The following is an 18,370-nucleotide window of genomic DNA, read 5'->3' as shown; positions in this document are numbered from 1 at the left end:
TAGTTTATTTCCTTCTCTTGTAATTCTCTAATTATTAAGCCTCTTCAAGTTTCACAGAAATCACACTCACTCCATCATTCACGCCTCACAAAGAACAAAGCAGATGCCATGTTTATTCTGTTATTTTTAACTACTCTCCTTACCTTTTTTGGGGGATTCAGTACCATAAAAATATGCCATTCATACAACATGCACTCAAACCCAACACCCGTCATGAGCATTAGTCCGGTACTGTTTTAACTCTTTTCAGTGTTTTTCTGTACAGAGCAGCCTGGTGCTGCTTTTGTCTTTCACATACAAACTGTCTCCAACTGAAATTTTGTCAAGTTACACTAAATCCTTCCCTCTGTGACAATGCAAATAGAAAAGTTCCTTTTAAAATTCCCAAAATGCCCAAACTATGGGGTAGATTTTAAAAGGAGCGTGCGCGGCGTACATGTGCGTGTGTTACTTGGCGCGTACACATGTAAACCCAATTGTGTACAGGCAAGGGGGGGTGCACAATTGTGCACCTTGTGTGCGCCGAGCCATGCTGCCTTCCCCATGCCACAACACTCAATTCACATATGTATTATATGTATTATAATACAGATATATCCTAACACTTTACCTTTAATATCCCATATCTACATTCACACCTCTTTCATACTCATAAATCCTACACCCCATAAAATTCAAAATTATATTTCATTATTCACTCACTTTTAAACACTTAATACAGTACCAACGATGTTCACCCCAAAGCCTGTACCCCATAAAATACAGGATTATATTATTCACTCACTTTTAAACACTTAATACAGTACCATTGCTCGCTCGCTGTTTAAACACATGGAGGTAGATCTTCAAAAAAATACGCGCGCGCGAACAAAAGTACACCAGATTTTATAAGATACGCGCGCAGGCACGCGTATCTTATAAAATCCGGGGTCGGAGCGCGCAAGGCTGTGCAAAATCGTCAGCCTGCGTGCGCCGAGCCGCGCAGCCTGCCTCCGTTCCCTCCGCATCCCCCCACCTTCCCCTATCTACCCCACCCCCCAGCCCTACCTAAATACCCACCCTACCTTTGTTGGGCAAGTTACGCCTGCTTGAAGCAGGCGTAACTTGCGCGCGCCGCCCCGGCATCCCCCGGCACAGGCCGCAGTGCCAGGGGACTCAGGACCGCCCTCCCGGCCTGCCCCCGAACCGTCACCACGCCCCCGGACCCGCCCCCAGACATGCCCCTTTTAGGAAGCCCTGGGTCTTATGCGCGTCCCGGGGCTTTGCACGCGCCGGCGCCCTACGCAAAATAGGTGTGCCGGTGCGCGAGTGCCCTGTGCACGTAAATACTCCCGGATTTACGCGCGCAGGGGTTTTAAAATCTACCCCTTAATACACTAACTGCATCCCATCCACTTCAATATTTCCATTGAAGTGGATGGGATGAATTGGACGGGGTGAACATCGTTGGAGCAGGGTGAACAATGCTGGATTAAAACTATGGAAATATTGAAGTGGATGGGATGCAGTTAGTGCATTAAGTGTTTAAACAGCGAGAGAGCAATGAAATATAATCCTGTATTTTATGGGGTACAGGCTTTGGGGTGAACATCGTTGGTACTGTATTAAGTGTTTAAAAGTGAGTGAATAATGAAATATAATTTTGAATTTTATGGTGTGTAGGTTTTATGAGTATGAAAGAGGTGTGAATGTAGATATGGGATATTAAAGGGTAAAGGGTTAGGATATATCTGTATTATAATACATATGTGAATCATGTGAATTGAGTGTTGTGACATGTCCACAAGTATTTGATTGATGTTTTTCTATTTCTGATTAAATTGTACATTATACATGTATTGTGTTAATAGGAATAAGTACAATAGAAAATTTAAATAATAAAATATATACAATTAAAATTAAATATATACAAAATAGATTTTTTTCTTGTATGGCATTTATATATATATGGTATGGTATACATTTCTTTGTCTAGCCAACCAGAGGGCAGCCATTTCTCTAGCCAAGGGCCAGAGGGCAGCCATTTCTCTAGCCAAGGGCCAGCACCAGTCTCTCTTCTAAGTATAGGGCATCTGGACACCAAGAAATACAGTGACTGGGCATTATCAAATCAGGTAATCAAAACAATATTTTTACATCTCTTCACACTTGCACACTGGGACAGAGTCATTAAAGGCAATTTTTTCTGGCATGCTTGCGAAAAATCACTCTGCCATTAAATGTGATATGCAAATTGTATACATTAAAAGGGATTGTGACCCTATTGTCATCTGCACACTCTGTATTATATGACCACCGCATGTTAACTTATAGTACCTTAATTCTAAAAAAGCTATAAAGCTACCTTGAGAATTATTTGGGAAGGTGGGCTAAAAATCCAAACATTTAATTAAAGTTAAAAGTTTCTAGATTCCTTAAGTGACATCCAAGATGGACCTCTATTCTTTCCGGATGTTTTCCTAGCTGTGTGGCTCATGTATTTCATTATCCATAAATTTTGGAAATGTAAAAGATTTTGGCGGATAAAGCCCACTTGGTTCTCCCAATCTGCGACTCAGATTATAGTTTACACTAGTCAATTATGCCATTCTGCATAAGATGGTTTATTGTTTAAAATTTTTTTTAATGAAATATGGGGTAATTTGTAATATCATGCATAAATTAGCAAGCAACTATACATCTGTTGTACCAATTTTCAAAGTAACATGCTCATATGTCCACTTTGAAAGTTGTCCTGGCAAAACTATACTCGCACAATTATATCTGCTCCTTGTTGTGCATAGTTTTGCTGAATTTATTCAGTTGCTTTTAAAATAAAAAAGTACATATGCAAATCCCAACCCCATCCTGACTCCACCTCCTCAAATGTACCTTCTCTATCAGAACAAAAAGTACACACCTACAGTGTGCTTATGTGTAATTTTACAGGTATATTGATCATGCAACTGTCTAAAGAGCCATTTCTGTGAGCAAGGCACTACACTTTACCTGCAGAAGGCCCTTTGAAAATTACCCTCTGAAGTGTTTTGAGGAAGAAAAATATATATATTCCTGTCATTACACTGTTTTCTTCTGCTTGTCTCAATGCACACTCCAATTAAGAAACAAATATAATTTAGTAGTGCACTATCAATTTGTATAGGACAAAATTATCTAACAGCATGCCGGCAGTTATGCTAACAAATGCTTAAGGCAAAAGAATTTATCTTTTGTTTTCTTACTATTTACTAAAATGTTACATTCTTTTGTGAATTCCATTTTATCCCTGTCAAACATTTTGTGTTCTCTTTATTCTCAGAAATAAACATTAACAGAAGAAAAAAATATGGAGGTAATACTTCCCCTTAGACTAAATACATTTCTTGATTAACTTTCAAGCATTAAATACACTTCCTCAGGTCCAAAACACATTAAGCAAAAGTTGACAGCATCAGAAAATGCAAGTAAATCGTAAAATACATTACAGTGATAGTAAGAAAGGGAAGGAGCAGGGGTGGCACTGTGTTAGAGAGAAGGCTGTGTGAGAGAAAGATTTTATGTCTGCTAGCGAGTTTAAAAATCCAAGTAGGTTCAGTCCTTTAATGTGAATTCCCAAGTGTTTGATAATTTTGACTTCAAATGTCTTACATGCCTGATATTTTTTTTTTTTAATTTACCTTTTATTATCCCAATCATAAGGTCATCGCTGCAGTAGTCAGGCTCTGAAAAATGTTTATCATGGAGCTGTTGCTTTGTGATTTTTTATGGATTTGCGATTTTGTGTCTGTGTAAGTTTGTTCTGCTTTTTAACTTCTGGCCTGTTTTTATTCGAAAAGCAAAATGGTGCATGATGCTTGCTTGGTTTGACTTCTGCACAAGGTTTAGAACTGTTTCTAAGTCAAATGTGTGAATTTGAATACATCTGTGCTTAAGGTCTGCCTTACTGAATAAGAACACCTCTGAAAAGCACCTATCTGCATGATCCTCCCGTTGCCACTGCACATTTATGAGCTGCCAAATTTTGACATTGCACACTTTGTGGAAAAGGTCATACAAATGACTTAGATGAGTATGCAGTTCCATTGCTTAAACCTTTCTGTGGGACATTTCTGAAAACTGGCCTATTTCCCTTGCTCTCTTTAGTTTTGTATGTTCACATTCATGAACACTTTCTCCATGTTCATGCATTGACATGTATACAATTAGTACTTCTTGACCCAAAATATCAAACAAATTCAAAATGGAAGAATCAAAGACCAGGTTATATCTGACCCGCTGGGATTGTAAAGGGTGAGGGTAGCCCATGTGTTTCAAGGCAACACCAACAGAAATTCAATCTACCAGGCTTATTCCCTCTATCCAAATGTCTTTAGGTCAGTTTTGCTTCTTTTCTTTTTAAATTTTATAAGCACTTGAAACTATTTATAAGAAATGTCTCTTTGCTTTCTAAAGCACAGAAGTACTGATTTGTATAATATTGTCCACACCAGGCTCTCTAATGAACCAAGACTGACTTCATGAAGTTCACAACACCACTGCGATGAAACTTCACGCATCCGTTAACACCATAATGCATTTTGATGAAAGTTAACGCACACGATAATATGATTATCGCACAGCACGAATGCAAATTTTGAGAGAGAGAACACCTCTGGGAAGGCTTTCACAGTATTCAACTATTTACATGACTAGAGAAGGGACCAGCTAATAGCTGGAGGTGAGGTGGTGGTGGTTTAGGGTTGAGGGGCCAGTTTTACATGCAGAGTGAGACGTATGAACTGCACAATACACCTCGGTGAAGATCTGATGTCATTTAGAGTGAGGAAAGTCTCACAAAAATGAGATTTCTACTATGTTATCTCGCCCTAGCTTGATGGTACCCTGTTATAGAGTTATAGGGGTTTACAACATCTCAATGCACACAAAGTAAAATAAATAAATTACTAAACTATACCAGCTGCATAGGAAATGTGGAAATGATTTGTAAAAAGTTAATGAGCACCTTTTTGAAATTAACCAAATGCTTTCCTCATTGTCTGTCAGAAATGGTTTCCCTTAAAGTATGGGGATAATTAAGAAAGCAAAGGATTCTGCCTTCAATTCCAAGCTATTTTCCATGTAAAAAAAAAATATCACTGACAGAGTTCAGCTGTGATTTTACTGCCTAGTTCACCCAAAGACACTTTATAAAATTGCAGTGTCTGAATTTCATGAGCAGTTATCCTGCATCAGCATTAGAATAACCCTGGTTAGCAGGAATATATCCAGATAGTATCAGTCATGAAAAATGTGACCATTTTTCTTTAAAACATAAATATATGAGATCACAAGTGCTAAAAACAAAAAGCTAGCATATCTAATCTTTTTCTCAAAGGCACAATACATTTACTGAATTCCTGTATCTAAAAAGAATATGCCAGCAATTTACTATATACATGGACACAAGGATACTATGGTATATTTTGAATTTACCTTTCTTACTGCACATGTTTTAAAAAGTCCCAACAGTACATTAACACAATTCTAAATTGGTTGAAAAGAATAGACTGATCGTCTTGAGATTGGAAAAAAAAAAAGAAAACCAGTGTTTTCAAACATTAACAAACAATTTGTCAATTCAAATGTCAACAAAATGAAGTAATACAATCTCAACTTAAATTATAACTGAAGACTTTGCTTCAGTAATGTAGAACATGTTATGTTATAATTATCAATAACATTTTTTATACGTCTATAAGGTTTATGAACTCACAGCTCTACAGAGTGATTTCCCTAAAAGACAGATTTCCCATGACAGGGTTTGGATCAGGTTGACATCTGAACATATATCTGGGATTTATCCTACAGAAAAGGCAGAGTCAGCTTTTTGCAAATAATAAACCTTGGACAGATGGCTGCACACAGGAGGCACGATGTATCAAAATATTTTCCCCATAGGCACAGGATGGGTGAAACCCTTGATGAATAAAAGGCAAGTATCAGCTACATACAATGTTTGAATCAGCATAACAGTTAAAGACCCATTTATCAGAATATTAATTCCCCCATGCAGTGTACCAATTCTCACAATGTTCTCCTGGTTGCTCATACACAGATGACTTGTAATAAATATAGCGACCCATTTAAACTTTTGATCATTAGATGTTGCTATAACTATTGTTTCAAAAACAGTGGTAATCGCCTCTAAAGAAAATTGGGGGCTATTATTAAAGTCTCAGAGTAAGAGTAAAAGTTCAACAAAACAAAATCCATGATATTTCATACATTGTAGTTTATTCTTGTTCCATCATATAAACCTTGAATTAGAAAAAAAAAATCCACTCTGGCTCCGATCACTGTGCTCATTTTTTTCCTTCTGCATGCTCATGGAAAAAGCCCCGTGGTTACACATGCTGGTTTAATCGTCCTTCTCCACAACCACTTGTCCATGAAGCACTTTTCTTCTCTGGCGCAGCATGTGAAAGTAGAGTTGTGGAAACACTTGATTGAGAAAGAAAAGAAAAAAATATATCCATGCATTAAGTTTTGCAAACATTAAAGAGACAGAACAAACTGATAAGTTACTGGATGGAATGCAGATCCATCCCCATTCTAACCAAGGGCAGAGAATAAAGAAATGCACCACCACGACAGAGGCACAAAGGATAGCATCACAAGGTAAAGGGGCAGCTAATGAAGCGTCTGCTACTTGCAAAGCTTTTATGAAAAAGTACTTCCTTTGCCATAGTGTGTCAACCCAAACTCACTGAAGCATGTTATGACCATTTCATTTTGGATTTTTTTTTTTTGGCAAGAATTTGCCACATTTTCTCAGTTTTTCCCATTTCTCTAAGCATCAAACACAAGTAGTTGGATCAATATAAAAATGGACTTTATTGAATCTTGCCCGACTCCGGCTGAGTTTCGCTCAAAAGAGCTGCCTCAGGGGCTTAAAAGCCACTTGAATTGGCTTAGATAAACTCACTAACCATTGCTGAGCGGCGAGTGGAAATGCAATATCATCACTTTTAAAGCAGTCTGCTTTTAAGAGTGTTCCGATTTGAAAACTGATCCAAGAGCCATCTGCTGCTGAGAAAAACTTCTCTGACTATGTTACATGAGAGCTCTGAGTTTATCTAAGCCAGTTCAAGTGGCTTTTAAGCCCCTGAGGCAGCTCTTTTGAGCGAAACTCAGCCGGAGTCAGGCAAGATTCAATAAAGTCCATTTTTATATCGATCCAACTGCTTGTGTTTGTTGCTGTCAGCCATCTTGGATCGATTACCAGTTTGTTTTCTTGGACCATTTCTCTAAGCATTACACTAATGTGTTTTGGGCTTTTTTTAAATCTTCCATTCATATGAGAAAAGACTTATTAGATCGTATTCAATGTCTGTTTGGCAGGCTGCCTGTGCGTCTGGTTGTCCCACTCTTATTATCTGGAACAGCTGGATGCAGCTTCATCAAACCTTGGGTAGAGGTGCAGACCAGATCCTGGAGTTTTTGAAGTTGGAGAGTAGTTTTTTTTAGTGGGGGGGGGGGGGAGGCTTGAGGGAGGTATGGAGGGGAGCTAAAGCTGGTAATTTTGCAATACGAAATGTATGGGTTTAAACCTAGGCTAACTAGATTTTTATACTTTCTACTGGTTTTACGGAGTTTTACCAGAGTTTAACTGCAGGCAGGAAGGATCTGACAGAACTTTAATAGCTGGCATGTCATAGGAGAATGCGAAAGGATCTGAGGTTTATAAACTTGTATCCATGCAGCTTGTTGATATAATTCAAAGAGATAGCTGTAAAGAAGGGTACATCTCTTCCCTGAGATTATATCTTACCTCAACAGAACAAGGGGAAACAGGTTGCTTAAGGCAAATAATTCTAGCAGGTGTAGTTCTAGCTAGAATTGGCCTGGGAGACCAAGCGGACTGGGAGGGAACTTTCTTACCCCCTACCCTAATCTCCTTCTCCTTCCCCTCTCCTCCCCACCCTCTAAAATTCTCCCCCCCCTTTTTTTTCTTCAAGTTACTTCAGGGCCCGACCTGAAGTAATTTGCTCGGGCCGGCAGCCTGCCAGCGCACAAGGCTCCAGGACAGCGATGAATGGCGCTGTCCCGGCCCATCCCCTGTCCCGCCCCGCTCCACCCATCCCCACCCCACCCATTTGTCAGGGCCTGGCACTTATGTGCGTATCGCCACTTATGCACCTGGCCGGGCCCTCTTTAAAATGCGCGCAGTGCACGCAGGTCCTGGCCAAACGCATAAGCGGCAATTTTTACATGTGCGGCAGATTTAAACTTCAGCCATCAGTATCTAGAAAATCTCCTGATCTTTTCCAGGAATGTGACCCCTACAACGACTGAGAAAGGGTGAGATAAACTGGCTTTGTAAATAGCTCCACATAGCTAAAGTAGAAATTTGCCTTTGATAAGAGCAGGTTGGTTTTAAGGTTAATACAAAGGTGTTAAATCTTCATAATCACAGTGCTTTGCTCTGTAAAATTTAGAAACTTAATTATATCTACCATATTAAACTATGTATACTTATTCTACTATAATAAGCATGATTAACTACTTCACAAAAGTGTACACTTCTGCTCCCTTAAACTAATGAATTCAAATCATAGACTATCTGATAAACTGGATAATCATCAGCAGCCACATCCCCCTATAGAAGGGGTGAATTATAAAGTGTGAAGGAAGAGATGAAGGACTGGAAGTCATTGGCTCTGTTTATGGTTAAGAAGCATCAGGAGTCAGAACTGTGGAAGGTATGAAAGGACAGGGAGGGGTAGGGTTAGGAGAAGTTACTTTGGGTAAGGTGGCTGAGTTTTCTTCAAACTCAATGGAAAGGAGGACATAATTTGTGGTCTTGGAGGGGCACAGACAGCATCATCAGTAGGACAGTGGAGGTATCAGTAGGGGGAACTGGGAGGGGAAGAAATAGCAGGGAGTTGGGAGACAGCATCAAGAGCAGGAGTGTCAGGGTTAAGGACAGGGAGAGAAGGTGTTTGGGGCATGAGCAAGGGGGAAGCTAGAGAAATACAGTCAGTGGTGTTGAGAAAACAAAGGAGGAAGAGAATCAGGGAATATGAGGATTTGAGTCAGGACAGTGGGGCCTGGACAGAAGAGAAATAGTAGAGTTAGCTGCAGAGCTCACAAGGTGTTCATGTTGGGTGAAGGGGGGCAATCAACATTCTTGAGCAGGAAGTGGCAGAAGAAGCATGAGAAATAAAGTTGTGATAGAATAAGGGGAGAAGGGGGTTGTGTGTGTGGGGGGGAGGCAGGGGTGTGTGTGTGTGTGTGGGGGGAGGCATTGGAAGAGACAGGAAGTTAGGAAAGGAGTTGAAGTAGGTGGCCAGGAGGGAGATAGCATATTGGAGGTGTTAGCAGGCAAGGAGAGGAGCCAGAGAGAGATGAGTGAGCAGCAAAGGGGGTAGAGTCAGAAGGAATTTGGTATTATAACAAGCTATGTATCACCATTTTACTGTTAGTCTGGGGGCTGCTTGTTCTTGCTTAATATGTTTATCTTTGAGATCAGTGTTTCCCAACCCCTCTCCTGGAGCCACACCTAACCAGTTGGGTTTTCAAGCTATCCATAATGAATATATATGGGAGAGATTTGCATACTAAGGGTCCCCTATGCTGTTTTCTTTCTTTGAAATAGGAGAAGTCCTGGTGCTGTCATTCTTAGGGCCAGGCCTGCACGTGTTTCCATGGTTGGAAAGACTGTGCTAGGGGTGTGGTGTTGGGTATTTTTTTTCCTTTCTCTGGAATTCTTAATAGGAGTATATTTCAAATACATGTGTTTTACTATATGTGGATATTTATTTAGATTTTTTTTTATATTCTGCTTTTCAGCACTTCAAAGTGTACATCAAAGCGGATTACATCCAGGTACTATAGATATTGCCCTATCCCCACAGGGCTTACAATTTAATTTTGTATCTGAGGCAACAGAGGGTAAAGTGACTTGTACAAGGTCACAAGGAGCAACAGTTGGATTTGAGCCCTGGTTTCCCTGGGTCCTAGCCTATTGCTTTAACCACTGAGCTACTCCTCCACTCCAATTGATATGAATCCCAAATTATAGAGCTAATTATATGGGAATAATTGAAATTTTTCATTTTACAAATACAAAGTCTAAGAAATGCAAATCATATGGAAACAAATGGGATAAAAATGTAAAGTGTTTCCTGCATACAATCATCTATCATCAATACAGAAATTCCCAAGTATTTAGTATCAAGAGAAACCAAGAGATGCATAAACTTTTTTTCAGAAACTCATGAGCATTACTTTATAAGAATACATAGTAATGTCCATATTTCAGACTGGGAACACAAGTAAGGGATGGAGCTCCATTTCTGATGTGCATTAAATTAAATACATAAACATGATCCCTGAAAAAAGTGCTCTCTCTTAATGAATTAACAGTGTGGGCAACATCACCGGAAGATTAAAACTACGACTCCTCCACCTTTTGGGCAGCCTGTTTTTGAATGCCTCTCTCCCCAGTAAGGACATTTTCTCTTGCAATGCAGGTGCACTTCAAGGGTGCACACACCTGCTAACATCAAAAGTGGGAATGGATACCCCACAGAAAAGCACATGCTAATGGTAATTTTATTTTGTTATACCAACTTTCAACAAGTCGCCAAACCAGTTTACAATAAAAGTTAAAATCATCCATCATAAAACATTATAAAATATAATCAAGCTTAAATAAAATAGAAATTTGTAATAAAAATCAAAATTAAAATACTTTGGAATAGTACGGATGTGCAGAGGAGAAAAATTTGGTTTGGTTTATTAATTCATTTCCAGGGCACCTCAATTTGTTTTATTAGTTTCAAAATTAAAGAAAAAAAGTTTTCATTCACTATGTTAATTTCATTTTACAATTAAATCAATGAGGAAGGCTCCAGTGACTTCACTGTAAAACAAAAAATGGGCCTGGGATCTGGCCCGAGTCCAGGTCGCAGTCACTAGGTCTAGGCCTGCACCCTAAAGCACAGTTGTGGGGAAAAAGTGTGAGATTGTGGCTCAGCTCCCTCTTGACACTTTAAGAGAGAGCTGAGTTTTGTGGGGGTGTTTTGGAATAGAACCAAATGTAAGGACATTAGGATCAATGACTTTTTATTCTCCCTTTACCATTGCGAAGATGGATTCCCCTTGTGGACATTTTTTCCTTTTCCTTCAGGTAGCATTGTAAGGAAATTGTAAGCTTGGCTGTACCAATCAGGGTGAAATAAAGATGCCACCGAGTGACCAGCACATAGGAAAGGTTTAAACTGACCATTTCTTAGTTTGCCTACTTAATCTTCACCCTGACCCGTACTTGAGGCCTACAGCATGGCAGGTCCCAGAGATGTATCTCCCCCACTGTAGGGGGCAAATGTGGACAAAATCCCCTAGTTCCAAGATTCGTTTGCTACTCACTACTGCAGAGAAGTAACAAACAAAGCACAGCCTGGGTTCCGCAAGGCAAAAAGTCCATTTCAGGTGGAAACCCATGACACAGTGGTTTAAGAAGTGGGATCCAGTGACCACACACGGACCCTAGATGCTGGTAGCTGCAAAGGAGCGACCCCTTCTGGATATGCATCTGTGACACCAACCTAAGGTAAAAAGACTAACTGTGCTGTCCGTGACGGGTAATAGAGAGGAAGTAAAGTTAAGGTACACAGAGTCCTCCTTCTGGTATGGGTAGCCTGGTGCAGTCCCTGGATGGGGAATAGCCTGGTGCATAGCCGTAAAGGAGGAAAAGTGGTTTAGGGAGCCCAGCAGTCTGCAATAGGTTTGGTGTCCTCATAGGGTGTTCTGAAGTGGCTGGCTGCACAATTGTAGCAGGAACAAAAATCTACTCAACAGATGTTCCAACAGTCTGTCGCGCAATAGAACCAACATAAGCAACCCCGATCTAGCTACTATAGGAACAAGTAAAGAGTACTGGACAACCTTTTGCTTATCAGACTGCCTCTGAGGGAGGTATCACCCCAGTTTTGCCGGATCAAGCTGGGAGGTGGGTTTCCTCCGCTGATGCAAACTGGGGTCCAGCAATAATGGGTGAAAATGATGATCCAGGTGCCTTTTGGTTACTTTTAAAGGGGTGGCCAATGTGGCAGGATGGCTGCTAGATTAGTCCCCTGTCTGGTCAGGAATACCCTAGTGTCTTTTAGGGCCCTAGATACTGAACAAGTTGGGAATTATGAGACAGTGAAGGTCGCTATTACGCACAAATTGCAAATGACTAAAGCAGGCATATCGCAGGTAGTTCAGAAAGGTGCATTTGGGAATGGGTGACATGCCATGGGCTCTAGCACAACATCTGAAAAAAGTGGCATGTAGGGAGTCAGAACCCAAAGGAAAGTATATTATGGAGGTGATAGCCAATGTGATGTTGGAACAATATATTAATGTTCTTCTCCACAAAACTAAAAAAAAAAAGAAAAGAAAATGAGTGGGTGTTGAAACACAGGGCTACTATGTTAGGCAGCACCATTACACTGTCCAAACATTTTGGCTGACATGACCTCCACCAGTGCTGCCACCAGGCTGGGTCATGATCTTTTCCTGAGAAAGGAAAGGTGTACCCCTGGGAAAGAAGAATGGGGTGAGGATCTCCAACCCCTCTTGCATACCGCTGGTCTGGAATCAGGGAAATCCCCCACCAGCAAGCTACTCTGGGCCTAGGGCCAGGACAGATACACCTTCTGGTTGATTCCCCCCAGAATGTTATGTCTGTGAAGTTACATGGCATTTCCATTTCAAATGTCCCCATAAGGTGCATTCTTAAATGGGCAAGAGCCAAGCTAAAGAAACCTTGGTAACCAGATCCTCCAAACTCTTCATGAAGGAGGCAAGGGAAAAAGGTTTCTCTCTCATGGCTCTGCTTGACACAGAGACCAATCAATCTCTAGTACAGAGGCCTATTAGAACACAGTTGGGACTAATTCAACAGAAGGATTGGGACTATATAGGAAGAACTCCTATGGTTGTCACTTGGTGCATTCATGGTGAGTCCAAGAAGTACCAAATCTGTCCCGTGAAAGTGTAGGTTGGGGAAGGAGGGGAGAGCACAGGGATATCCTAAGTACTGGCAGTAGAGAAGCTACCAGTACCTTAATTTTGAGATGAGATTGGTCCAGGCTCATTGCTTTGTGGGGGAGAGAGTGGTCTGTACAGCTACACAGGCACAGGAGTGAGGGCATCTGACCCCAAACAGAAGTTAGGGGCAAAGTATTCCACTTCTGTGACAGGGTTATTTCTCAGACCCTGGGAGAGGCTGGAGGCCTCGGGCCCAGTGGAAGAAAAAGAAACACCCCAAGGCAGGTGCAAAACTCCACTGGTGATCCAGAAAAAGACTGGGGGGAATTACTGAGGAAAATCAGAATGAAGTTTCATAATCTCATCCTTAAGCAAACTTTTGAGCAGGCAATTGAGTGATGAAGGTGTGCTTAATAAAGAGACACAAAGGGCTTACACTTATTTCTGAGTACAACATAACTTATTGTAAAGCATTGTGGGGCCTCAGGCAGGGCAACTACCACAAGAACAGTTGTTGGTACCCTAGGTTTTTCAGGATGTTGTGCTGAAATTCACACATAACTATCCCTCACCAGGACACTTTGAGATCCATAATATACTCGTGTGGCTGAAAAAAAAAAGTTTCTCTTGGCCCAGGATTTCTCAGAAGGCCAAACTGTTTTCTCTCTCCTGCCCAGACTGCCAACTGGTCTCTGGGTCAGTACCTTGCCAAAGCTCCACTTACATCTTTCACAGTGATTGAAGGGCCTCTGGACATGATAGCCATGGACATAGTTGGGCCCCTGGACAAAAGCAGGAGGGATTACAAATATATTTTAGTAGCAGTGGACTGTGCTACCTATTTTCCCCAAGCGGTTCCCCATCATTCCACCTCAGTCAAAGTTATTGCAATGGGAACTAATAAAGTTGCTTTGCTGGTTGGGTTCCCTATGGAGCTGACTGACAGGACACATTAGCTTAAGTGTGGGTGGTAGTGGGATGCATCACCTTCACACTTTGGCATATCACCCACAAATGGTCTAGTTGAGCACTTCAACCAGACCTTAAAAGCCAGATTACATAGATGCTTGAGCCAAGCTTCAGGGGATTGGGACCAATTAGCCTTTTTTCTCCTCTTTGCCATAAGGGAAACATTGTAAGTCTCCATAGGCTTCTCCCCTTTTAAACTGGTGAGAGGCCAGCAGCTCCGGAACTTACTAGATGTGGTAAGGGATAAATGGAAAGATCAGGAATTGGAGCCCCAGGACGTATCATCTTTTCTTCCTGGCCTTAAAAGGCAGATTGGAGAAGGCCTTGAAAGTTGTTAAAGAAGTTGAGAGGGACCCAAGAAAAACAATGTATATATTATGATAAGGGCACATGCAAATTGGAATTCCACGTAGGGGATAAGATCATAAGACTTGTTCCCACTTCTCCCAACCACTTGCTGGCCCAGGAATGATAACTAGGCCCCCTGGATTATGAGGTTGAAACAGAGGGGATGACAGCAGGTATACCATGTCAACTAACCAAAACTCTCAATAGAACAAGAGGCCCTAGCCACAGTACAGCAGCTTAAAGATGAGAAGTGGTGACCACAAGATACAGAGATGCAGCCAGGAAAGAACATTTTAATAGCTGAAGGATTTGCACCACAAAGACAACAGTCTGAAAAAATGTTGTATCGTGTGGAAAATGCTTTCTCCTGTTACCCCAGAAAGATATGATTGGTCACCTATCATATAGTGTCACAGCCTTGGAGGGTAGTGTACCAGTGCCCCTACAGGTTACCCAGGTAAAGCAACTGGAGGTAAATAAGCAGATAAAGGAAATGCTTTACCTAGGGGTGATAGAGAATCAATCAGCTCCTGGGGTAGCCCTATTGTTTTAGTACCCAAGGGTGAATGCTCCCTCAATTTCTGCATTCAGTTTATGCAAGACATTTTGATGCCTATCTTGTGTTCCAAGTAGATAAGTTGATAGAGCATGGACCTAATTTAAAAAAAAAAAAGTGAGTATTGGCAAATTCCATTGGGGGATTCAATCTAGGGAGTTTCCCAATGGGCTTACCAGTTCATCCATATGCCCTTTGGCTTCATGCTGCTTCCACCAGTTTTCAAAGACTTATTGATATACTCAGGCCACATCAGGATTATGCTGTTGCTTATCTGGATAGCATTATTTATTTCTCAGATTGGGACATGCATTTGCTCTGAGTAAAAGGTAGTGTTAAGGTCCTTGTGGCCCACAAGATTAAAAGCTAATATAAAGCAGTGCAAAATAATCCAGAGGAAAGTGCAATACCTAGGACACAAACTTGGATGTAGTGTGGTGCGATCTGTAATGGTCAACCAACTGTGGGATGGCCCCAATCACCTAGGATGCAGTCACTGCTCTCCTTGCTGTCTGTGCTGTGTCTTCCTCTAGGTGTGTGCTGTGGAAAACCAGGGGCGTTGCGCTCTGATGATGTCAATACCGGCTGGGTATTTAAACCTGGCCTATGCTCCCAACCAGCACCTCAGCAACAGGTCCTCCTGCCTTGTAATGCATGTTGCTCATTCCTGCCTTATCCTGCCAGTTCCTATCTTATCCTTGCCCTGCCCAGCACTCTCCTCAGATTGCTTACTTTTGTCTTGACCATTGTCTGGAACCTGACGTTGCCTGATCTCAGCCTGCCCTGACCATTGCCTGGAAACTGACTGTCTGATCTCAGCCTGTCCTAACCATTGCCTGAAAATGACATTGCTGGATCTTATCCAGCCTAACCATTGCCTGGATTTCCTTATTCCTTGGCTACCAGCAGCAGTGACCACTGCCTGTCTACTGACTATGTCTGTGCACGCTCTATGGGACCCTTTCTTAAGTCCTGTCGACCTCAGAACCCAAAAGCTCAACTGTGGAGGAAGATGCTGGTAAAGGAAAGCTCAGTTCTGGTCGCTGAGAGTCTGCCTCCTATCAGTTAAGGCTCTACCTGGGTCAGCAATTGGGTAGAGCCAATCTCACCACAGTACGATGACTCACACACTGTGACACAATCCCTCTGAAAAAAGGTAGCTAGCATACGTGATTACATCCAACTCCAGACCAAGAAGCAGTTGAGAGCCTTTTTGGTGCTAGAAGTGTACTATAGACACTTTATTTTTCATTTTGTGACTTACTGAGCTTTTACAAAATAAGAAGACCCTGAAAGTTACATTGGGGTACAGAAGTCAGGTATAGCTTTTTGACTTTAAAGGCAATCCTCAGTAAGGTCATTTTATGAACAACATATCAGAAGTGGGTCTAGGTGGCAACACCATTTCAAGAACATCAAAACATAGAACGCCCAGTATTATACCTGAATAGAAAGCTACTCTTGCATAAGCAAAATACCCACAATTAAGAAAGTATATCTAGCCATGAAGTGGACCATGGAAACACTCAAATATTTCCTAAAGCAACATTTCCCCACTGCAGGAGGCTCAAGGAGTTCAAAGCCCTTGTTCCAAAGTTAAATTGCTACTCACTACTGCACAGAAGTAGTAACATATGAAGCACAACCTGTGTTCCACATAGCAGAAAGCTTGTTTCGGGTGGGACCCCATGACATTTTACAGATTAAATGTTTTTATTTTGCTTTTGTACATTTCCATTTTTGTCCCAACAATTCAGCTTTGCAGCCACTGCCCAACCTTATAAGACAGTTTTTCTTTCCTTATACAGAGTAGTCTTCTTAAGGTCTGGCTAGAGATGCAGAGTTGTTGAAAACTTCTAAAAGCAGGGATGCTGCCGTCAGCAATACCCACTCTCCCTGGTTTGACTTCCTTTGCCCCTTTCTTTTAGGATTCATGCTTATATGCTCTCTACTGGCCCAGAGGGTGGACAATAAAATCATAACACCACAGTGTATGTGCTTTAGCATAATACAGGCTTTTCCACCTCTCTTGGGACATCTCCTGTATGAATGATCTAAGGCGTTTACTGATTGCATATGGAAAGTTCCCCTCATTGCTTCAGAGGGGTGCTACTGTAACTTAGACAAGTATTTTGTTAACTTGATACAATGAGAGTCACTAATTGATTAAACAATTTAAAAGTACAATAAAACCTCTCAGCTTAGTGCCAGTATCAAGATGCAAAATAAATTACACTATACAGTTCACATCCTACTTCAGATTCTGTGAGTCAGTATTGACCAATCAGGTGAAAATCCAAATCCAACCTAAAAATGACATGCCAAGTGACAGTGAGGTAGCTTGTAAAGTTCCTGGAGTAAAAGTCTTTCAAACATTAGTCTGCTAGACTATGGAAAGCAATTAATATCCCTGGGCACATTGAGAAATGGATCTATATTTTGGGATCTGCTGAGTATTTGTGACCCGAACTGGCCACTGTAGGACATTAGGCTCGATGGAGCTTGATCTGACCCAACATGGCAGTTTTTTATATTCTTATTGTTCTGAAGATGTCTGGATTGGAACTGGAATACTTCAGTTCTGCTAGCTCAAACTGACCATTCAATCCCATTCCAAAATCAAATTGTCAATGCTCCTACATCCAAACCTCCCACCAGGAACCAATTCTATGTTACAAGTGAAACCTTAAGCAGCATACCAAAACTACCACCACCTCAGTGCCACCAGAAGTTGTAGTCCAGCATTGGAATTTCAAATTCTCTAATAAAACTGAGACTCTGACACTTCTCAAATCCAAACCTACTAGAATTCCCAGAAATTCTCCATGGTTCTATTAAGGTAGTCTTCTCCTACAACAATCCCGATCACATGAACGGGCATGGCAGAAACACAGAACCGATATCAATCTTCATCTCTGCAAAGAACACGCCCAAAAAAACCCCAAACATAGCTGCCATCCAGCAAGCCAAAAAAAAAAAAAGAGACTACATTTTCAAACAACTAGAACTAGTCATTAATCATCCAAATAAACCTTTTGACCTGATATGGAAACTCTCCAAACCAGAAACCCAAACTCCTCCTACCAACATAGAGGGTTACACAGCTAAAAAGATGTTGCCAAATTCTTCACTGAAAAATAGTGCAAGCTATTCATTCCTTCTTTCATTCCACCACCTCCTTCACCTCTCACCAACCAAGCCCATTAATGCAACAATCACACAAGCAAATTCTGTTCAACTCCCTCCAAACTTGATCCCATTGTCCAACTTCAGGACAAAAATTCCAAGAAGCAGTAATGATCCTCCAGTGAATCAATCAGTCTGAGAGCCCATTAGATCCAATTCCCTCAAGATTCAACTGTAACCTGAAACATGACCTAGCCCCCTGGCTAATCGATATAATAAATGCCATTGTAACCCAAGGCTCTCAACCCAGCTTATTCAAAAAGGCTGTTATCAAACCCATCCTAAAATAGATAACTATTGTTCAGTCTCTAG

The 18,370-nt window shown here is 41.2% G+C and overlaps 1 protein-coding gene across 3 annotated transcripts in view; it reads right to left on the bottom strand.

The window, feature by feature from the left end:
- Positions 1 to 3,271: 3,271 nt before the first annotated feature.
- The window catches only part of HACD1 (3-hydroxyacyl-CoA dehydratase 1), a 151,110-nt gene continuing 136,011 nt past the window's right edge, over positions 3,272 to 18,370 (bottom strand). For all 3 annotated transcript variants that reach the window (XM_029588755.1, XM_029588754.1, XM_029588756.1), the window contains exon 7: positions 3,272 to 6,459. In XM_029588755.1, the coding sequence (XP_029444615.1) occupies positions 6,377 to 6,459 (83 nt within the window). In that variant the 3' untranslated portion in view covers positions 3,272 to 6,376. The remainder of the gene's footprint in view (positions 6,460 to 18,370) is intronic.

This window comes from Rhinatrema bivittatum, chromosome 2 (genome assembly GCF_901001135.1).
Source record: "Rhinatrema bivittatum chromosome 2, aRhiBiv1.1, whole genome shotgun sequence".
Lineage (NCBI taxonomy): Eukaryota > Metazoa > Chordata > Amphibia > Gymnophiona > Rhinatrematidae > Rhinatrema > Rhinatrema bivittatum.
The sequence above is the reverse complement of the archived record's forward strand: the minus strand, read 5'-3'. Positions and strand labels throughout refer to the sequence as shown.